At 38.9% G+C, this 23,991-nt stretch overlaps 2 protein-coding genes across 2 annotated transcripts in view; one reads left to right on the forward strand and one right to left on the reverse strand.

Moving 5' to 3' along the window:
• Positions 1-10,438: 10,438 nt before the first annotated feature.
• Positions 10,439-12,818, reverse strand: LOC148742853 (chromodomain Y-like protein). Its single transcript, XM_088760459.1, has 3 exons — positions 12,557-12,818; positions 12,366-12,454; positions 10,439-11,993 (listed from the first exon to the last, which is right to left on the reverse strand). The coding sequence occupies exons 1-3, from the start codon at positions 12,728-12,730 to the stop codon at positions 11,576-11,578; spliced, it is 681 nt and encodes a 226-aa protein (XP_088616585.1). The 5' UTR covers positions 12,731-12,818; the 3' UTR covers positions 10,439-11,575.
• A 294-nt stretch (positions 12,819-13,112) lies between these two features.
• The window catches only part of LOC148742854 (uncharacterized), a 114,113-nt gene continuing 103,234 nt past the window's right edge, over positions 13,113-23,991 (forward strand). The window contains exon 1 of the mRNA XM_088748865.1: positions 13,113-13,243. Within this exon, the coding sequence (XP_088604991.1) occupies positions 13,113-13,243 (131 nt within the window). The remainder of the gene's footprint in view (positions 13,244-23,991) is intronic.

Genomic DNA, 23,991 nt, shown 5'->3' on the forward strand with positions numbered 1-23,991 from the left:
CAAAAAAACAAAAAGCAAAAACAAAAACGAAAACAAAAAACAAAGAACAAAAAACGGAGAATGAAAAATAAAACGCAAAAAGGAAACAAAACGTTCAATGCGCACCTAAATTATTATTCTTGCTATTGGGATTTGGGTTCCAATTAGTACCTCAGCCTACAGCTGCAGCTATTTAACGACGTGTTATCCACTGAAATTTTTCGCTCCCACACCTTTGTAATATTTTGTCTATGAAACTTCAGATGCAAAATTTTCAGCATGCGTATCGGCTGACAACGCGTCAGTTAATCATTAATCCGAAACAGCCTTTAAACTTTGCCTCGCTCCCAACGCGCCACATGATGAAGAATCTTGAAACAAATTTGGGATTATTTTCTATTCTGAAGGAATGTTTTTTATGAAACACTTTAAATGTGTTAAAAATGCTAGGAGTTTACTAATTTGCAACATATTTGTTCATTAAGAGTGTTGGGGACAAATTGCAGAGAGATTATCTGACGCGTAGTTGCAGAATAATATAAACGCTTTAATAAAGATCATCTCATGATTGTTGACAACCTCGGGCCCGACAATCTCCAAGTAAAATATTTCCACCATTTGTAACATTTTGTGTCGTCTTGAATTATCTACGCCTACAGTAACAACTGAACGAAAGAAAAACTTGAATTAACAACTGATCGAGGCAAAGGAAATTATAAACCTGATACTTGCATTTTTTGTGCAAATAAAGGTAGGAAAAAACAAAAACTGCAATAAGCGTAACATTTACGGTCCCCGTCACGAAACTACTCTTAAACCACAGCCATGTGCTACTGAGTCACGTGACCTAATCAATACCAGTTCGCAATTCGTTCATTCAGCAACTAGTCAGCCCAAAGAAAGAGAATTCGCAACACTCTTCAAATGGTACTATGACACATACCCAGTTTAAGTTATCTAACTCAGTTTTGACAAAAAATGGTGAAAAGGACTCAATGACATCGACTAACTCCTGGAATTAAGGATTGATCTTAAATTAAGCTATCTCCCTTTCTTAGGTCCTTGAATAATAACCAAATTAAGGAGCTACCACCTGGAGTCTTCAACTACAACTCCATGTTATATCACCTGTAAGTAACACATTCATAAGTTAATATTTAATGGTTGTCCCAGCTGCAGCTCTATGCAGCTCTAGCTGCATTAAGGGACTTCATAAAACTTTTAAAATGATGTTTAGATGTATTACAGTATTGAGTTCCGCGCTAGGAGATATATTTTTCGCTAGTTCCTCGTTTCGCTCTTTTCCTATGCAGAAATAGACATGTCTCTGCCCTCTCGCACCAGTACCTATTTACTCTCCTAGCACACCCCATAGCCCTTAAGTAATATCAACGTGGCACAGAAACCGATGACAATACAAAAATGATTCCTGATTCGAACCATCAGAGCCAATGAAAATCAAGCCCTATGCATAACTTGTTCACGATATCACATCTTCCGTCGTCTTACTTCATTATAAGCCAGACTGGTAAAACTTTCCTCAAACGAATGACAGAACACAAGCAAGCTGCAAGAGTCAAAACAGTTATGCTGATGTGAATATTCACATAACTATTAGTAATCATTATGCACTTATTGATTGGGTCTTTACTCCATGACTAAACTAGAGCACCTTTTAATTTCATTAAAAGCTGACCATGATTGGTTTAAAATCCTAAGTCAGAAGTCTTAAGAGTCCTGAGTGAAAGCTTTGCCCACCCCTTGCCTGCCTTTTCGCCATTTGCAAAGCTCGAACGTAAATTTCTTCCAGCTAAAATTTACCTCGTTATCATTGGCGAACAAAACGAAGCAAGAGATGGTTTGTGAGTAAAGAAACCATAGCACCCTCTCAACTTTATTATTTAAGCAGATATCTTTACATCAATAACCGGGCTTGATGGGTTAGGGGATGTCTCATTCTCAAGAGCAGGGAATAAAAAGTTTGGATCCACCAAAGTAAAATGCATGCAGTTAAAAGGCTACCTATCGCTATGCATTTTGTGGTAAGAAATGACTCGATGTGCTTTTCAGTGGTGAAAAGTACTGCTTTATATTTAAAGTGCCTCTGAGATCAAAATTTTCGTACATCATTTTTTTTTAATTTTTGTGTCTAGTTTGTCTCCTTCGCATAATCTGCTCACTTTCAGTCTAGACCGAGCACTAGAACTATATTTTTTCGGGCCGTTAAATTCGCGATTTCGCGTCCGCCATTATTTGACCATGGTCCGGGAGTTGATTACAGGACTCAGAGAAGGTGATGTCAAAGGCTCAACGCGAAAATCTCACATGGCAAAATGTCAAGCAAACACAACAGAGTGCTTTACTCTATTCTTACAAAAACTAAATAAAAATGACAAGGCATCGATGCGTAATTCAAAGCTGAAGTAATCGTGCAGACCATGCTGCAGATATTTCTCTGCATCGGAGCCTTGCAAATGGGTCAGAGCGGGATAAACGGATGCGATTTGCGCGAACTCGCCTAGTAAACTTCAATCCTGCAGGAATATTTGGGATCTGCTCCGAACACTTCTCGGAGGACTCTTTCGAGAGATCTGTGTAATTTGAAGGATCTAGGCGAAGAATTCTGTCGGGTTCAGTGCCTACCGTTCAAAAGAGGGACAAGAAAAACCGTCCACAGTGCGATCTCGACGAAAGGGAAGCTACGAACCTCCACAGGTTTTGTCACCTATAGATGTGAGTTGATCATTATCCGCCGTTAACAACTCTCTGGAAGAATACCTTACACAAATAAAAGAACTCGGTGAACACTGTAAATAACAATGACAACATAGCCAAATTGAGGAATGAGATTTCTGACCTTAAAGAACTCACTTTTATACATAAGAGATGAAAAATATAATTGTGAGCTGTGACTGTAAAAGAAAGCTGGCTTCGATATCAGCGAAAGTAGAACAAACAGCTTAAGACAGACAGAGCATAGAAACACTTCAAAATGCAGGCTTGACGCCAAAGAACCGAGAAAATTAAAATTTCTTAAAAAACCTCTCAAACTATCAGCCATCTGACAGTCAAGTCAGCGTGCGATCAAAGGGTCTCAAATGCATCTCAACACCCGTGACAAACGAATGCAAAATCAGGCCAACCTTGCGAGATTTATTCGCAAGACGAAAGCGCCTCCGTTACACCTTTCTCGGACAAAACAAAGAACCACTTCCATTTCATATCTAACTGAATGCCACCGGTTCAGTCTTCTATCGCCCTTCAGAGCTACTTGGAAAATTGTCATAACACAACTTGCTGACTGATCTAAGCCATAAAATACTTTGTAACGCAATGAGGTCACGGCCCTAAAAGAGTTGAAACAAACTCTGCTTTAAACCTCACCGAAACAGCACAACAACAGTCATCATGAATAAGACAGAAAAAACTAAAGAGGCCAAAGTACAAATCAACAACAGAGTTCACTTCAAACCTGTCAAAGCAGCGATAGTAAATAATACTCAGGAAAGGGTTAATGAGATCATTGACCAAATGCGTCGGGGCAAACATATTGATGGGTTGGAAATGGCTTTCACAAACTCCCAATATCCGCCTTAATACACAATCAGCCATTGCCAAAAACAATTTTATATATCATCCGATTATTTCTTACAAAAAAGGAAAATCCCTTACGACAAGCAAAAATACAATTTGAAGGCGATAAAGCGATTCGACCACAAAAGCCACAGGGCGAGTCCGTGCCGTTCTATGTTTATCTCTATTCGCATGGCAAAAATTCATCGTTTGCCGGCGCAAAACTATCCAGAGAGGTTTCAGATGATTTCTGAGACATTTCATCGTCAGAGAAAGTCGAAATTTCTAACCATTTTCACTGCATTACCCCAGTAGGGTAGGACTAGAACGGAACATATGCGAACCATGCGAGTAGTCCATCCAATAAATCCCACCCGTCCCACCCCAAGGGAGGACATCCATAACACAGTAATTTCGTGTGTGGTAAATTAACGTCTCCTACCCCTAACCTTGTAGGAGACGGGACCTTCATTTATCCGTTCCTATCCGAGAAAAGTAGAATATCTAACCATTCCTTGATGTTATAGAAAGGTAGCATATTCTTCTCAATTATTATAAGACCTTGAGTGTTGGTCAGTCCGGGGCTTGAACCCTCGACCTCCCGCGCAACAGCCCAGCGCTCTATCCATTGAGCTAAACGGGAGGCATTGTCATTTCACGATTGACAACGAAACAGTTCTCAAAAAAGTAATATGTGTGATTCAACGAACAAAGAGTTGTGACAAACCAAGCATAAGTTTGTTGAGCCTTTGACGTCATGATGACGTTTTCTGCTGTACAATTGCGGGCTCGGCTGGAACATGTTTTCAGCAATGGCGGACGATTTTTGGACGACTTTGAAGTGGTAAAAATTGGTCCTCCGAGGTTTGTTTTGAGTTTTTAAAGGCGAAAAGGGTTTTAACTTGACCCAATTCAACATTCTGTGAACAAGTTAATCCAAAATAAAATGGTCAATTTTCGTCTCAGAGGCACTTTAAATAGGGCCACCCGTTGTACAAAAAGTAGCCATTGCTCCTCGAACAGAAGACAAAAGAGCTAATACAGAGGAAGATCCGTTTTTAATTACACAATTTGATCTAAAGTACAAAGGAGCTACGTAGGCTCTCGGCCTCAGTGTTTAAGACAAACAAAAAAATGAACTTTAGTAAAGCCTGTTTAATTAACTCAAAACCTATGCCTTGACTGCCACCATAACTAAGGTATATATCAGATACAATGTATATATGACGTTCATATATTTATGGTATATATGACGTTCATATATTTAAGGTATATATGTAGCAAAAAAGGGGTGAGAAATTACGGGTGAACAACTGAAAAACTAAATTACGTGTCAAGTTAACTGAATGTTTAAAATAACAATCACTGCGATATTACAAGCACGCATGCAACATGAGACATGGTGTTAAACTTAACAATTAAGATTAAAAATTCATTTGCGGAGAGAAAAATTTAACGATTATTTGGCGTCAAGTCCTAAAATTAAGATTGTTAATCGCAAAGGGCTTTTCTTGCCATCATTAGTCGCAAAGAGTGTTCTATTACGATTAATAATCGTGGAAAGTACGGCTATTAATCGTGACTGAATCATTAATAGTCGTGTTTGACGAGCTTTAGACTTAAGAGGCTGTCTCTCTTATTTCCACCCGGTCAATTTCGCGTCAAAAATAATTTTGCCAGAAACTCTGTCAACAGAAAGACTTTACTTAGGAAAGAACTAAATTAGATTTCGTTTGATTCGAAATAACTTTCTGACAGCGGTAGGGGCCCTAATTATTTCCCAGTCCGTAGGGACCGTCGCAACGCCTCGAAAATTGAAAAATAGGCATGTTTTGTAACATTGTAAAATCTTTGATTCGCATAGTTAAGCCACCAAATTTATATCAGATTGCTTAAGAACCTTTCTAGTTTGCCAAGAAAGTTAGAATTTTCCCTCTCAACATATTTAAAAAGGCGAATTTTAACATATTAAGTCGTCATCGTATAAAAGTCGTCATCGGCCGATGGCCGTAAATAACCTTTATTTAGACGTTACGTTTTGGGATTTGGGACCTGGTTGACAACTCTAGCCTGCACATCCGTGAATTTTAGACCTCTATAGGCAAAAACGTGTAAAAACTCCTGTACGTTTTCGATTTCTTAAAAGTTATGACCGTTTGAATTAGCACATGCACGAGTATTTGCGATTTTTTCACCTACACTAAAATCGAACCACTGGAGCAGATTTCGTTATAAATACAGTTTACCTACGGCGCATCTTGGGTTTATGTGAAATTTCAGATGTTCCTCGCTCCCCAAACTAGCGAGCTTAATGGTAACCCCAGCTAATAACTCCAAACCTCAGCGGTCGGCATCTATCGACACTCTTCTTTAACTGGTTGTTGCGAACTAAACTCGAAAACTAAAGCCGTGCTTCGCGCTTAATGTCCTGTTGAAACTTAGGATCGCTGCTGCATTCTCTTCAAGAATCAGTCATAGAACTCCACAAGTCTATATGCCGAAGTTTGGGGGCTAAAATTTGGAATATAAAGCTGAACGATAGCGCTATGGAACACAGCCGTGGTTCCATTTTCACAGAGGTCCGCATTAACCATTGCGGGTGAACCCGCTGGCCCTTTATTTTTTCTTGAAGGCCTGCAAGTGTAGTATGGCATGCAAGTGCTTTTTCGAAACCAGAAAGGCATCAGTCTGTAGCGAGTCTTCAGCGAGGTTGATAAAGCTTTCAGAATGTAGAGGTGACATCAATGATCATCTACGAGCATGTCACTTAAGTCAGCTCAGAGGAAAGGTACAAGAATATGAGCTTATCGTTAACAGGTCAGGGTTGCCACACTACCTTTCCCTGATCATGATCAACTTGAAGAGTTTTGGATATGCGAAAAGCATAGAGAAAACATGGGTAAAAACTGGCGACCACGTCGCACTTGCCAGTACCCACTGCACAGCGGCCGGAAAAAGCAGCTAAATACTAGAAATGCAGTTCATCTCGACATGTCAAGGGAAATTAATACTATCTTTGCACAACTCGTTCCAACAGGTTCCCGTAAATATGATTTTTATGTAAATTCTAGCATACCAATCAGGTATTGTCCTGAAATGTGGAGCACGGTTTAAATCAAGATAAGATCTACACATATATTGAGGTGCGATAAATGTCAGAATGCAAAAAGTCCATCTGAGGTCATGCTGCAAAAGGTCCATCTGAGGTCAGATGAGGCCGGTTGCTATCACAACAGCTCCATAGTAACAGCTGTGAGAGATGTCGCAAAAGGAGTTGGGGTTGAAGTTCATAGTTATCAGTACTCGGAGTCGCAGTCTGGTGAAGACATTTGTTCTCGTATCCTCTGCCTTATGAGGTCCTCTATTCGGGCTTACTGCAACGAAGGGCACGATGTTCTAACTGCCGTGGACATGAGAGATGCCTTGAGCAACACCCAGTGAAGGGAACAACCACTGCAGTTAGCATAGTCCACGAATCGAAGAACACTCTCTGTATAAATGAGATTGAGCATTTTAGTAGCTTCCACAACTTCGAATATGGAGATACCGGTCTGAGATAGAGTTCGGAGATGTTATTGCATCGGTAAAGGGAAGTATATTCCATATGACGTCATTTATATCAAGCACCAAGGTCAAACGTCCCTTCAAGCCATAGCATCTCAAGGGTTTTATGATCCTCCTGAAAAGCGTGTGGTCAAGCGTGGTTCAAAGGACAGCAAGGAAACAGAGAGTACAACGCCATTGTCTGAATGCTCTGTGCTTGGATGTGTTGAAGTGTTCGAAACGATTTTGCAACTAGAGCTGCACCTGGACGTTGGAAAGCATACAGTCAGCAGGTTAAGCCAGTATGATGCAATTAAAATGGACTGGGTCCTTAAGTTCTCGTCGATAGATAACTCTGGTATCGAGTGTTTGAGCTGTTCGTCAGATTCCAGTACACCACTCACTTTTCCTGGGGATACATCGCGCCACTCGCCTCTACGAACAGGATAGGCCGTAGTCAAACCGAGGGGCAGTGTTAGATTTTCAAAGAATGTAAAAGAATACCTAACGGCACGGTTTACACTTAGAGAATTAACTGGGCGAAAGGTAGACCCCGCCCAAGTTGCAGTGGACATGCGAAATGCGAAAAATGAGTCAAATGCATGTTTGTTTTTATAGAGAACAGTGGCTGACAAAGAACCAAGTTCAGAGCTTTTTCTCCTGGCTAGCAGCAATGCGAGGCAAAGATCAGGGTGTGATCGGGATATCGTTGGACGAGGAGGAAGATGTCCAATGCGTCCAGGAGAATTCTGAGAGACAAGATCTGGTAGACAAAGTTTACAAAGAGATCAAAGTCTCGCATCCAATCTGCTACGACACGTACGACCTCTGTGAACGTTACCACCGTAACACACTTCAGAAATTCAATTTGGTTTTGTTGCGAGCCATCTGTAGTCATTTTGAGATCCCTGTTAAACTGAGAGACAAAAAGCAGCTCCTCGTAGACAAACTGTCGGACTAGATTAGGGATTGTCAATGTGTTTCACAGTAGAATTATGTAAAACATGTCTTATCCAGTTGCTAAGAGTGTAGAATATGCTCTACAGATACAAACTGCCTTTAGTTCCTATATCGAGTTCTAACGGCGTTGCTACAGTGTCATTGGCAGAAATATTGGACAAGATGGCGGCCGCGCTTGCGTATTTCGTCCATAATGGCGTCCAAATAATATAAGAAACTGTATGGAAATTTGTACAATTTCTAAAATATAACAATCAGGAGCTCGTGGTCCCGTCTGCTCTCGATCTAGACATATTCAGTACTGATTCTGCTATTCATCAAACCTCACAGTGACTCGATAAATAAAAACCACTTACTTCCCGAGCCAGTTCTTTTGTCATTGTTCATTGACCTAAGTCGCCATACAGTTCTTCAAAATCCGTCGTTCTCCATCCCAAACACTCGCCTATTACAGGAAAGTGCATCAATGAAGTCAATTGCTCTCGATCGAATTGACTGCTACTGAGTTCGAAGCGTCCAAATATCCTGTAAAATTGCCATTTCCTCCCATCAAAAAACTTCCCAACGCGCCAGAATATCCCTTATATTCCATGTTGAGTAAGTGACGAGACGCCATTTTGAAAACTATGATTGAAATGGTTAAACACGAGCATCGCTGATCTTCGAATCGTCGGCCATATTTGTTTATGTTCTTGCTGGAATAAATTAGTTCTCAGGTCCTTTGCGGAATAAAAATATGCCAGGCGTTGAATGCAAATTCAGTAGTCTTGGCGCGAGAATTTTAAAAAAGCAAATCAAAATTCTGACATCATGTCTGAGATATTGACTGATTACAAAAAACGTGAGCTTGAATGGAAATTAAGCCTGAGCACCGAGTTCCCTCTTCGTTACGTTAAGCAGCAGGCTGCTCAACAATATGAATTTCTTTTTTGTGTGGAGATTCCTTGGCCATTGCTACGCTTATGGGGTGAGATTTTGGAAGATACAGCCATCAAAGCAACTTACTTAGACCTTCTCAACTCAACTGTGGTTGATGGGTGGTTTATGGTCAAGAGGGGCTGCGAACGTGTAGAGAAACTATTATATAAGACAGCAGCTGTGGTGAAGAGTACCTACAGGAAAACAAGTGGGAGAAAAAAGAAGCAACTGGATGATAAAGTATATAAACTGAGTATAAGAAGGAATGAAGTGGAGACATTTGAATCCCTTAAGTCTGAAATTGAAAAATCTCAGCATGAACTTGACGAATGGAAAAGAAAGTTCAATGATTTGGCAGCAGAAAAGGAGAAATTGTATGATGACATGATAAGGGAGATCAATGAACTGCAAGAAGAAATAACAGATCTGAAACAGGTCAACAAAGACTTAGCAGATTATGTGGAAGCCCTTGAAAAAAGTGCATCACTACAATGTCAGGGGAAAAAATATAATCAGCTAGGAACTAAACAACAAGGTAGGAAGCTTCGCCTTTTAAAAAGCAAAGCACAATGTGCCTTGTGGTTTTGCAAAAGCTTTGGACTGGAACTGACAGAGATAAAACTACAGGATGAAGAGGGCTTAATTCACAGCTTAAATTACTCTGCATCCAATTCTACCCCTCATGGACATGCAAATTTGGATGAAGAAGAGAAAAACAAAGTGGAACAGGTTTTGTTCCTGCTTGATAAGTTTTGTGTAGGTGATGAAGCGTATCATGAACTTTCCATGATCACTGAAGGCCTACCCAAATCCTATCTTGTGAAACAGTCAAGAACAGCAATGAACAAACTATATCATATCGAGAGAACACCTGGAAAGTATTCAGGATCATGTTTAAATTTCACTTCTACATTAAAGGATCATGTCAGGGAGCTCCTTATGAAGGAACCTGAACTGAAAGAAGGAAAAATTCAAGTCAAATTGAGTGGGGATGGTGCTCGTATGTCAAGAACAACAAACTTTATGATGATGTCCTTTACATTACTACAGTTGAATGAAAGTGTCATGTCCCCTAAGCATAACAGAACAGTAGCAATCATCAATGGGCCAGAGAAATATGAAACCCTAAAAACATCACTCTCAAATTTTTTTGATGAGGTAAATCAACTAATTAGCACAGGTACAATAGCAATTGATGGAGAGGATGTTGAACTAGAATTTTTTCTAGGTGGGGATATGAAGTTCCTTCTCATGATCCTGGGGTTGAGCTCAGCTACAGCTGATTATGCTTGTGCCTGGTGCAAAATTCACAAAGATGACAGGTGGGACACAAGCAAGCCCATCCACCATTACAATGAGGAACCAATGAGGCGCACTCTCGAAGAAATGAAAACACTCTGCTCTTCTAAAGATAACTTTGGATGCATTCATGAGCCACTTCTAAACATTCCACTAACACATGTAATACCTGATGAACTTCATTTATTGTTACGAATAACTGACAAACTACTACAGAATATCATTGATGAGGTACTGGAGAGGGATGCTGTGGAGGATTTTGATAAGCCTAGAGGCCAACCTAAAGGGATATACCTTACAAGACTAGTGAAAGCTATAAATGACCTGGGAATATCTTTTTCTGTCTGGAACAAAAAGAATGCTGATGGCTCTGAAAGCCAGGTCAAAGAATTTACAAGTCTCCTTGGGTCCCAGAAAAAGAAACTCCTGAGTGGATTGCCCTCTAACCTTCAGGAATTCCTGTACCCAAATACATCTGCAACAGTTAAACAACTGTGGGTTGATTTTGGCCACTTGTATGACAAGATTTCTGATTTTAACCTCACCAACACTTCTGCTCATGACATATTTCTTGATGCAAAGGCTTGGATTGAACTTTTCTGTTCTCTACGAGGTGTTCGCCAAGGGTATACCAGACCCAGAGTAACCCCCTATATGCACCTTATTCCCTACCACCTTCCTTTCTTTGTGCAAAAGCATGGTTGTCTCAAACAATTTACCGGGCAAGGAGTAGAAAAAAATAACGATGATGCTAAGAGAATCCACTTTCACAAGTCAAATAAGTGGGATGCTGCCAGAGACATACTTTGCACAGAAAGTAGGCAGTGGGAACTAAAGCACCATGAACGTAAGAAAGCCACCTACACTAAAAGGAAGCTAGATTACTGGGAGGATGAAATCCATCGAAAAAGGAAAGAACAACGGGCTTCTTCGGCAAGCACATCCATGTACATGGAACGGGTCGAGGATGATGAAATATCTGATGAAAGCCCCACTTGTGCCACCCAAGATTATAACAAGATGACAATTGCACAACTCAAAGAAGTCATCAAAAGAAAAGGAATGAAAGTGAAAAATATAACTAAATTTAAAAAAAAAGACCTAGTGGCTCTTGTCGAAAATTCTCAAGTACAATAAATATAATCTGTAAATTTACTTAGGAAATAACATTATTCAGTAAGTCTGTTAAAATTCATTTCACCATGCAAAAACAATGAAGCACTGAGAATAATAGGTTAACTAATTTAGTCCTCCTTGTACTCATTTACTGGTTACTGTATATCAAAATGTTATATAAATTTGACTAATTACATGATGATGAGACTTTAACAAACTTGACTGAAATCTTTTCAGTATAGGCCCTCGGGGCTTCAACAACAACCTCAGCCACCCTTTCATAGGTTTTTGGAGATAGGCTAAGGAATCTCCTCATTTTAACTGGAAACCTAATCCTAACTCCATCTCCATGTTTATCTAATATACAGCTCCAGTTGGTAGGAAGCTTACATCTACTAAAATCGTTTTCTTCGTATAATTGCCAGTTCTTTTCCTCAGCATGTCTTCCCTTTCCACTAAATAGATATTTGAAGACATCATGGCGAAATTCCAGTGATACAGCCTGTGTTGGACCTTTGTGCCTGAGAGCATCCGATAAGGAGACTCTCAGTCTGTCCACACACTCCTGGACAGTGTCCACATGTGGTTTTGGAGACTCAAAGTACCTGCAAAAAATAGTTAATTTTAATTTAAAACTTAAACGTTTTACTTTCACAACCCAGTTCTTAGGATGTGTACTTCCAAGCTCACTTGGTTAGTCAATATTGAGAGCTACACAAAAGCATTATAAAAGTCAACACTAACAGCAAGTACATGTACCAATGCAAAGTTGATAGCGGCCAGAGTGAACAGTCTTGTATAACCAAAACAGTGATTCATTACTGTTTTCTTATGTGCTTTCTTTCATATTCTTTCCATGTGTATGGTATCAGGGAAGTCTGTTGAAAGTTAGAGTACCCTTGTGTTAACAATCAGACAGCAAGTTGACCAAATTGATCAATATATTGCTAATGCGGTTAATGGTGAATATAACTTACCTCAACAAAAGTTGGGAAAGGTGTTCTTCAGGCTCCCAAGTATTCTGAAATGCGCTGAAGCCTTTCCACTTAATAAGGTATTTCGTTCCCTTAAAAATGTAATATGGATAAACTAATTAACGTGTCAATTTTTTCCTTTCATAAACTTATCATGAAATATAACTGAATATAATCAAAGCTTCGCGTTTTACCTCTGAGTCCTCCCGGCTTGTAATAATTCGCTCTGCCTCGAACAATCCCAAAGATTTACGTGCTGTTCTTCTTTTCTTTTTATTTTCATCAAATAGAGGATCCGCGGTGCTCAAATTGTGTAAGTCGTGGTACGAAACACGCTTCTTTGCAGATCGAGCCATGATCGCCGCCATATTGAATTCTCTTGATATTCTATTGTTCTGGAGTGTAATACGATATACCGCTGATAATTGTTAGCGGGCTCGAAATGTCCGTGATTTCTGGCGATGTAATACTCAAATCTTATAATATCTCTGACATTCAATTTTGTCCTGCTTGACGCACTTACAATTCATAACTAAATCAGTGAAAGATAGTACCTAGTTTGACGAAATGTCAAGCAGTGTCTGATACACTATATAGGCATCGCACTGAGCCTTGCTCCTTATGTGAAAATTATTTTTAACAAAAACAGGGATTAGTGTGTTCAGCTTCTCACAGTCAGTGATATATTTTTTATAAAAACTATTGAAAATATACTAGAAGCAACACTTATAACATCTGTTCATACCAAGCATGCTTCAATTTGATGAACACATTGCTAACATTTGTAAGAGGAGTAGCCAGCGTGTTGGAGTCCTGATGAGGCTCAGGAATATGATACCAACAGACACCAAGCTGAAGTTGTTTAAGGCAGCCATTCTTCCGTATTTAACATACAGCCATCTTGTCTGGCATTTTTGTAGGGCGAGTGATACTAGAAAATTGGAACGTATTCAAGAAAGGGCACTTAGGGCAGTTTACTGTGATAAGGGGAGTAGTTATGATAAATTATTAGACATGGCTAACCTAAGTACACTGCAGAACAGAAGACTACAGGATATAGCCATTCTTATGTATAAGGTAAAGAACAATTTATCTCCTAATTACATATGTAGCCTTTTTCAAATTCCACAACTTAGGTACACACTGCGTAATAATGATTTTGGTATACCTAGATTTAATACTGTCACTTTTGGAAAACATTCGCTTAGATATATGGGACCCAAAATATGGGCAATTGTACCAAGAAATGTAAGAGAACTGACATCCATATCATCTTTTAAATGTAACATACGTAGAATAGACCTTGTTTCTAAATTGACTGATAGTAAATGTGAAAACTGCCTTTTATGTAAGACTTAGGTTAGATTTTAAATTGTACATATATATTGTTTTATTTTTAAATTTCTCAAATTTTTAGGTAGTATTTAGTGTCCCCAGTTAGTGGTTGTATAACTGCTATTTTAGATTTGACACATAAATAAAGGTTGTTGTTGTTGTTGTTGTTGTTGTCTTTATCTCGTTGGTAGCCGATTTCTCCGGTTATTGACAGGTTGCTGGTCTGTGGACAAAAATCGACACGGAACCGACAGAAGCAAACTCAGGACATTTGAAATTAATTTATTAATTATATCATATCAAACTCCAGGTAAAAGCATTTATTCTTTTCAGCCACAATTTTCTCCCCAAATATTACATTGGGGTGTAAATTGGGATAGAACAAAATCATGCGACACAAACTATCAACGGTCTTTTGTGCGAACCTTTGTGAGAACAGTATATCATCGAACGGGATCGTCGTGATCTAAAGTTAGGCGATTATTTCTTCACTTTAAAAGCATAAAACCTTCATTTCCCCCTTAGCTTTTAGATATGGAGAGTTCATATTCTGATTCTGGAAAAATTCAGCTCGGAAGTGATATTAAATGGATGATCATGAACCGCGAAATGTGGCCATAATTCCAACCATTTGTTTTGATACCACGAATCCCGATGGATGCCGCCTACTTTTCGAAGGCAATACCTAGCTATTCGTTGAGGTTGTCATGGATTTCAGCGATTTGGTTATTTGAAAAATACTGAAGTTAGCCATGAAGCCGGGCTGCAAAGTGCGTAAGCTGTATTTATGACTAAATTTGCTCCAGTAGTTTGATTTAAGTGCAGGTGAAAAAATCGCGAATGCCCGTACATGTGATGATTCAAACGGTCATAACTTTTGAAAAATCGAAAACATACAAGTGTTTTTGCATTCTTTTGCCTATAAAGGTCTAAACTTAACGGCTGTGTAAGATAAAGTTGTCAAACAGGTCTCAAATCCCAAAACGTAGCGTTTAAATAAAGGTTATTTACGGCCATCGGACGATGGCGACTTATAGTGGTCAGAATATATTAAAATTTGCCTTTTCAAATATATTGAGAGGGCTAATTCTAGCTTTCTTGGCAAACTATGCGACGGTCGTATGCGACGGTCCATACGAACTGGGAAATAACTGGGGCCCCTAACGCAGTCAAACCAAATCTAATTTTAGTTCTTTCCTAAGTTAACTCTTTGTGTTGACAGAGTTTCAGGCAAAATTATTTTTGACGCAAAATTGACCCGGTGGAAATAAGAGAGACAGCCTCTTAATAATCGTGCGAAATTTGCAAGAAGGTATCGCGCTTCATACATTCCTCATACAACACACCTAGTCGGCATATTTCGGACAATATCGACGATAACCTTCCCAAACAAGTGAAAATGTTTGAAATGCAGACTTTCGTGTTCTCGATTTGACGTCACATTACCCGCTAGAGGCATTCCTCTTTAAACTCGGTCGTGGGGCAATATGGCGGCCGATTTTCCGTATTTTGAATGGGCACAGAAAATTAAAGATTTGAGCAAATTAAAAAATTTTTGTACAGAAATACTCCAAAAAATAAGCTTATTTCGTTAAGCGAAAAAACATTTTTGGGTTTAGGTGCACTTTAACATTTTATTTCCAAAAATAACATTTTGTTCGAACCTCATTTTCAACGGTTCTGAGGGGAGGTATAAGACAGGTGATCTGTCATAATGTTGAGATCCTTTAGCAGACAATAAAGAGAGGGGTCAAAAGGAAACAGTTTTTAGGTCATTTAAAAATCTGTCTATATCAAATTGTCACATACTTCTGTATTAAATATCACGTGCCTTAGCCCTTGGTAATTTATTCTTTCGCACTGCATAGATAAGATTGTGATCACTGAGACCCATATGCAAATTACCACAAGTTGCATATCGTTCCGGATTGCTAGCGAGAATGACATCGAATAAACACTTTGTTTTTTCAGTCACCCTTGTCGGTTCACTAATTTGGTTTTGCAAACAGAACCTATCAGAAAGGTCCATGAGTGAGTTATCCTCAGCATCAACACCATGCTCCCCAACAAGCAAGTCGATATTAAAATCACCAATCAATAATATTTCCTGACGGCTTGTATACATAAGTTCAATAGCTGATGTAAGCGACGACAAGAAATCAGTAATTTTACAGAATTTAGCTGATCTGTAGCACGCACACTCTATAAAGCGAGCCTTTTTAGAATCCATGACATCAAGACATAATGATTCGACTGATTCGGGCTCCAGATTACGTCGTCGACAGACAGAAATATCTTCCCGTACAAAAGCTATCAAGCCACCAGCTCCTTTCTTGCGATCACGTCGAATAGTGCAAAATCCCGGTTGTTGGAGAAAACTATCGGAGGTTGTACCATCGAGTTTTGTCTCCGAAATAAAGAAAATGTCAAATAGGCATTCGTTAAGAATATTCTTGACTATATCTAACTATTCCTTGATGTTAAAGAAAGGTAGCATGTTCTTCTCAATCATTTTAAGACCTTGAGTGTTGGTCTTAAAATGTCGAGCCGAGGGCTTGAACCCTCGACCTCCCGCACAACAGTCCAGCGCTCTATCCATTGAGCTAAACAGGAGGCATTGTCATTTCACGACTGACAACGAAACAGTTCTCAAAAAAGTAATATGTGTGATTCTTTGTGCAACGAACAAAGAGAGTTGTGACAAAGCAAACATAAATTTTTTGAGCCTTTAACGTCATGAAGATTTTTTCTGCTGTACAATTGCGGGCTCGGCTGGAACATGTTTTCAGAAATGGCGGATGATTTTTGGACGACTTTGAAGCGGTAAAAATTGGTCCTCAAAGGTTTGTTTAGAGTTTTTAAAGGCGAAAGGGTTTTAACTTGATCCAATTCAACATTCTGTAAACAAATTAACCCAAAGTAAAATCGTCAATTTTCGTTTAAGGGGCACTCTAAATAAGGCCACCCATTGTACAAAAAGTAGCCATTGTTCCTCGAACAGAAGACAAAAGAGCTAATACAGAGGAAGATCCGTATTTAATTACACAATGTGATCTAAAGTAGAAAGGAGCTAAATTGGCTCTCGGCCTCAGTGTTTAAGACAAACAAAAAAATGAACTTTAGTAAAGCCTGTTAATTAACTTAAAACTTATGCCTTGACTGCCTCCACAACTAAGGTACTTTATGTGGCAAAAAACGGGTGTGCAATTACGGGTGAACAACTGAAAAACTAAATTACGTGTCAAGTTAACTGAACGTTTAAAATAACAATCACTGCGATAAATGGGATGAAGAAACTTAAACAGAGTGCGCAGGCAACATTAGACATGATGTTAAACTTAACAATTAAGATTAAAATTAATTTGCGGAGAGAAAAATTCAACGATTATTTGGCGTCAAGTCCTAAAATTAAGATTGTTAGTCGCAAAGGACTTTTCTTGCCATTATTAGTCGCAAAGCGTGTTCTATTACAATTAATAATCGTGGAAAGTACGGCTATTAATCGTCACTGAATCATTAATTGTCTTTTTTGACGAGCTTTAGACTTAATAATCGTGTATTGTATGGTCAATATTCGCATCTGACAGTAAATTTTTTTCTTAAAGGACACCTAAACCCAAATTGTGTTGTAGCAGGATGTAGCAACGTGCGAATTTGCAAGAGGGTATCGCGCTTCCTACATTCCTCATACAACACACCTAGTCGGCATATTTCGGACAAAATCGACGACAACCTTCCCAAACAAGTGAAAATGTGTGAAATTAAGACTTTCGTGTTCTCGATTTGACGTCACATTACCCGCTAGAGGCATTCCTCTTTAAACTCGGTCGTGGGGCAAGATGGCGGCCGACTTTCCGTATTTTGACTGGGCACAAAAAATTAAAGATTTGAGCAAATTAAAAATTTATTTCAGAGAAATACTCCAAAAAATAAGCTTATTTCGTTAAGCGAAAAAAATTTTGGGTTTAGGTGCACTTTAACATTTTTATTTCTAAAGATAAAATTCTGTTTGAACCTCATTTTCAACTGTTCTGAGGAGAGGTATAAGACAGGTGATCTGTGATAATATTGAGATCCTTTAGCAGACAATAAAGAGATAGGTCAAAAGTTTTCCTTTAACTTCTAAATCCTGTCGATAATCTAAACAACATGTTTTTCAAGCTTTTAACTGATTCCGTACACATAACCCAGAAAAAATTGTGAAAGCTGTTCGGAGCCACAAGGATTTACAGAGTCGAAAAAACCTCTCTCGACAGGGTAGATACATCTGCATTTTGAATAAGATAGCACACACACCTTAGAAGTGATATTCAAGGCAAATAATTGTGATATGGCACTTTCTGTCATGTCGATGTCGAATCACAACTGAACCCCCATACTTAATTTACCCATTTTCATACGTTGCAATTTCAGTACTCGTGAGCTTTGGTGAAAAGGTTTGAAATTATGTGAAGAAGTCGCGCGTCAATCATTCAGAGAGCAAATGAGTTAACACTGCACTCTTATTGATGAGTTTTGTTAATTAGATTAAGAATTTTGTTAATTGATTTTGACTGCCACACCCTGGCACTTTGAGGAAAGCCTAACTCATGAAACACTTCTTGAGAACGGTACAAAAAACTACCTCAAGAGGTAAAGAATGTTAACAGAACGTTTAACAGAATGTTAATATTTCTGTACAGAATTGTGAAGAAATATCGAATTATGTCCTATTCTCGTCTTTTTTGGAGCGCGATCGATAAAAAATTTACGGAGAAATACAGCGTAACGCCAATGCGATAATGTACATGAGAATTGAAGAAGATCGATATTACCATAATAAGTAAAAGTTTAAGAAACTGAGACGACCCATACAATCCAAACTATTACATATCGACGAGGAACGGCTAAGTGATATTGAGGAGACTTATAACTTTCACGTAGAACCCTCAGTTTACGCTGGGCTAAGTGTCAACAATCATGTGGCGTTGGTTAGCACGATTTGATTCTAATCACTGTTCTTTGAGTCACCTGCACGGCGACTTGTAGGAAATTACCCATCATTTTCTTGTCTCAATCTTAAGGGCTTCCTTTTCTTCAGATTCACTCACATTCGACCGGCGATCACTAAACACATGGTATGTCCAAATTGCATGGGAAGTGTCAATCACACACATGACATACCTTCTTTCAAATTTGATAGTTTCCTCTTAACTTCTATTTATTTATTTATTTATAATAACTTCATTTGCCTAAATAATAAGATAATAATAATAATAATAATAATAATACAGACAGATAACAATAGAAATAACATCGAGATGCAAAAAGGCAAAAAGGGTCAAGCCAGAGAGGAACTAAATTCTCATTGACGGCAGCCCCCAGAATAAAAGCAATATGCAATAAAAATAAAACTAAAATGTAAAGGTAAAAATTATTGAAAAAACAAGTTAATTGATGAAAGGATATTGGTGCAATATTATAGATATTATTTAAAAATGTGTTCTTTCAGTTTTTTTTAAACTTACTAGCAGAGCTAGAGCTAACTATGTCACTTGGCAAGTCATTCCAGATTTTTATATATTTATACCAAAAAGAGTTCTTGAGGATATTTGTTCGAGCATAAGGCGTCCAGATTCTGACATTGTTGGTAGATCTCGTCCGACTATTGGAGAAAGTTAAGTAATTACATAAGTCTACTCTTGAAAAACCATTAATGAATTTGAATAATTGCACTAAACTAAGAAATTCACGACGCGAGTTGAGTGTTGGCCAGCCAAGATACTTCAAACGTTCACTGTAGTCGATAGAACTACCAAGGATCCACCTGGAAGCATTCCTTTGCACTCTTTCAAGCTTATCAGAAAGATATTGTTGATGTGGATTCCACACAGGACAGGCATACTCAACAATTGGCCGAACCATAGACTTGTATCCAATTGATATTGCTTCAGAGCTTTTCCCAAATGTGCGCTTTAGTAGGCCAAGTATCTTATTTGCTTTAGCAGCAACAGAGAGAACATGCGGTTTCCAAGATAAGTCAGATGATATAATGACTCCAAGATGTTTGTGTGTTTTAACCTGTTCCAGTGGGATTGAATTGATGTTGTACGAGCAAGGTGTTACAGATCTAGATCTCGTGATTTTCATACATTTGGATTTAGTTGCTTTAAGTTTCAAAAGCCACTTTTTACACCAGTCTACGATCTGAGACAAGCTTTCACACACAGGTTGATGAACAGATGATGGATGATCTGAGTTAAACAATAGAGTATCATCGGCAAACATTTCACTTGAACACGATAAGTTCTCAGGTATATCGTTGACATACAACAAGAACAACATTGGCCCAACAATACTTCCCTGAGGGACACCAGAGTAAACCATGGACCAGTCTGAGCTTTCACCTTCCAGAACAACACGTTGGAAACGATCTTGCAGGAAATCACCTAGCCACTCGAGAATCTGACCATTGATACCATATCGGCCAAGCTTAGAGATGAGATGTTTGTGTGGGACTGAGTCAAACGCTTTCTCAAAGTCCAAGAAGACGACATCTGATTCGGCGAGATAAATTTCGCTGTGAACGAAATATTCAGCCTGCAAATAAAAGCGTGTGGGTCATTGTGTAAAATGATTGTATCAACATCTTGAATGTCTCAAAATCCAACAGTCTGGAATCTGAAATAAATTTTGGCATATAAGGACCTCGGCATATTGAATTACAGAGCTACACAAAGGGAAAAGGGTGATTAGCATGGTAACGGCACAACAAAACTATTCCTACATTGTACAAGACATGAAGCTATCGACATTGCCGATCCTCGGAGCGAGCAGTTTCCAAAACCGCTCCTGTGAAACGGTGATCTCACAAATAGATGTACACTAAGGTATCGGATAAATAATATCCAGAAGACCAAAAAGTGTCAGAGGTCAGCTTTGCAGTTTTAGCTATGTCATTAGGGAGCTTTAGCATCGCGTTTACTGCAAACGGCAAACGGCTGCTAGCTGTTTGAGGTTTCCCGTTTGCCGTCGTCACCAAAATTGAATTTAGCATGGCCTTGGCGTCTTTTGGCGGGAAAAGCCTACCTTTTAAGAGCCTTTTTATCTTCTTCAAGGTATTTTGAGATAAGGCCATTCATCCTTTCTCTACAAGCTCGCCCTGAGAGCACGACGGGTTTTTTGTCTTCCGAAAAAAAGGGGAAAGTACCCTCGGAATTTCTTTATAATCAGCGGGACATTTTGACCTTCGCTAGGCCACTTCGGTCGCCAGCATCACCTCTTGGGAAGTGTTTGGCTATCTAAAAGGCATTTTCTAGAAATGGAAGAAGGCATACATCGATACAGAACTCCATAACTGTGCTTCTTTGCATGCACATGGTTAGGAACTTCGAGCCGCAATTTTGTTTTCAAGTTCTTTCGCCACTCGGCTTTCTTCCATTTAGATCATGTGAAATACATTGTTTTTTTAATCACAAAAAAACGACATTTGGATTCATAAATGGTAGAAAATTCTTACTAAAAGTGTCAAACGTAAGTTGGTTTCGTTAAGTGGCCAAAAAAACCTTCCCGTAAGTCAGTTACGGCTGGAGCGCCTTCTTCCCGTCGAAACTGGAACCGCAAACTGCAAACGCGACGGCAAAGCGGTGGTCACGTGACCTCCTCAGGTTCGCCGTTTGCCGTAAACGTGATGCTAAAGTTCCCTATTAGCGTTGCAACAGACTAGAAACGGCACTGTTATTGAGTAAACTGGAAGTGAACTCAGGCGGTATCAAAAGTAATTTACGGACGGTGTAACTAATCGCCAAATTATAAAATTGCAGACAACCACGCCTATACAAGGCACATGTCAACTGGCGCATCGATGAATCCATTAAAAGGAAAGAAAAAGAAGAATGAAAAGGAACAAGAAGTGACGAAATTGATGACCTTTAAATTTGTTCTACCCGTATCGTAATTAAATGGGTTCTTGAATAAAATTAATGAAATAAGCAAAAGAAAAAAAAAATGAATAACGCTAAAAACTATGCGCATGTTTAAAAGCGCCTCATTATTTATCAAAAACTAGAAACCAAAGCTTTCCTAAAAAGAACCGTTTTGTGTTCTTTCTTAAAAGTAGCTACGCGGCTAAAGGATCTGGTTGGTAACTTACGGCAACGAATGTCATAAGACAGGAGCAGCATAAGAAAAAGAGCGATCCTCGAGTCTAGAGCAGGTGACCGGGAAACGAACAGAAGAGATTGTGTAGGTTAGCGAAGAGCATAGTTGGAGGCAGGTTATAGAGATAACAGATCTTAGATTGTTTAACGACTTAAAAATAGAAAAACACAGATTTTAAATTGAGCTCTGAATGATACAGGAAGCAAGAGTACGTCTACGAGAGCTGATGTAATGTGTTCAAATTTCTTAGTTTGTGCAATTACGCTGGTTGTGGCGTTCTGAACTTTCTGTTAACGATCAAATTGATACTCGAGTAGACTGTGATCTTGGGATCTTAGACCGTTACGCAATACTGTTGAAATTTTTCCTTAAAAACCTGCTAGAACTATGTCAGCCTTAAAAATGGGTCAAGCTCAGCATAATGCTCTGTTCGGCAACTCCGGGACTCGAGTTTTATACACGGTAGTGGAAAAGTCCTCTTAGCTTAAATAACTACATTTGGTCACGCGAAAAGGTGCATTGCATGGGAAATATGAACATCGTTTGTGCCGCAACTGAATAAAATAGTCTTCTCGAAGGGGAGTCAAATTAAAATCGATCACAAAGCCTTTATGGAGAAAATAGTCCAAAGAGCAAAAAATTACTTCACCACAGTTAACGGTGAAAGACTATCAACTGAGATGATTAAAAGTACAGCGTAAAGGTAATTTTCTTCCGATATATGTCACTGATATATCTCTACAGCAATGTAACAAAGAGCGCACAGCACGTTATCGCAATTTATGGCTTAAGCAAAATCACTTGGACACGATAAGCTACCTGCTGGGAACACTTGCAATGCGACAAGGAGCCTCGACGACTTTCTTGATTTCACTTTTGATGTTAAAATTGGAGCTAATGCCAAATAAATGCTGTTAGAGTGAATGGAAAATCAAATGGACGACTATGAATTTCGTAAGTTACTTTAATGCATGATGGCAGTCCGATGGTTAAAAGAAAAAAAAAGGCGAATTCAGTTGTATTGGAATAATCTGTAGTTATTGCAGTAAGTCCAGTTAATACCTTTCCCATTTTGATCGACATCTCAGGAAGAATTAAGTTCGGGTGCCGTACGAAAATAACCTGACTATGACACTTTTTAAATGTTAGACCGGGTTTGAAAGATCAGAGTATGCCATTTAAGAGGGTCTGGATGGGGGGGGGGGGGGGTTGGGGGTACGAATGTCAGTTGTCAGTTCAAATTTCGGCGATGTGTCAGTTGTCAGTTAAATGACTGTTAATGATTAACTTGGCAAGTTAACTATTACTTTCCGACCCTATAATTTTGGCTGAAAAAAACATATAGCGCAAGTTCGAAAATTTAGTCGAAAACTGATACAATAACAACTGCTTTTTCTTAGTTCAGGAATGAAATAAGATTTTTCAAATTCCTTTCAGTCATTGTTTAAGTCAGTTACGACTCTTCTGAAGACAAACTTCTGTTTTCCTACCTGCTTTCAAGAAGTAAACTTTCCATTTTTGTTGCTCAAACAACCACATCCCCAGGAAACAACAGAGGCCATGGCTGCCATATTTGTTTAAAACTCGCCCGCAGATCTGATCGCGCGCGCTATCGCTTATTTCTCTCGCGAGTAATTTGCTTGGGTGTATCTTGGAATCCATTCACCGCGGGGTCAATAAAACCCTTTCGAGTCTCCTTTACCGATGTTTGGTAACGTTAAGGCCCATCCTTACTTATGTATCTCAAGGCGAGAGAAATCGATAAAAAAAATCGACCAAATCGCCGTAACTTCGTTGTCTGTTTTTTTTAAATTTTTTTAAAGATTGTGGCTGATTGACACCCGTCCTTACCGAAGTATTAGTTGGAGTCTCTTATCTACTCAAACCAGCAATCCTATGAAAAAAAAAGACTCTCCGGTTCTAGGAATTTGAACGCCTTGATTGTTTCACTTTTGAAGACTAGCAAAGGCTAAGAAAATCTAAAAAGCAATAGAGCATAGGTTTTCTTTAATCAGTTGGCCGCTGAGTTAAACCCCATTGCGACTTCTTACACCTCGGCGTGGGTTATTACGCCAGTAAACCGATAGAAAGTGTGATGTTTTAGTTGATTTAATAACTAACTTGCGTGGACCATTCAGAATCAGTTGTTCACGTT

This window comes from Stylophora pistillata, chromosome 1 (genome assembly GCF_964205215.1).
Source record: "Stylophora pistillata chromosome 1, jaStyPist1.2, whole genome shotgun sequence".
Lineage (NCBI taxonomy): Eukaryota > Metazoa > Cnidaria > Anthozoa > Scleractinia > Pocilloporidae > Stylophora > Stylophora pistillata.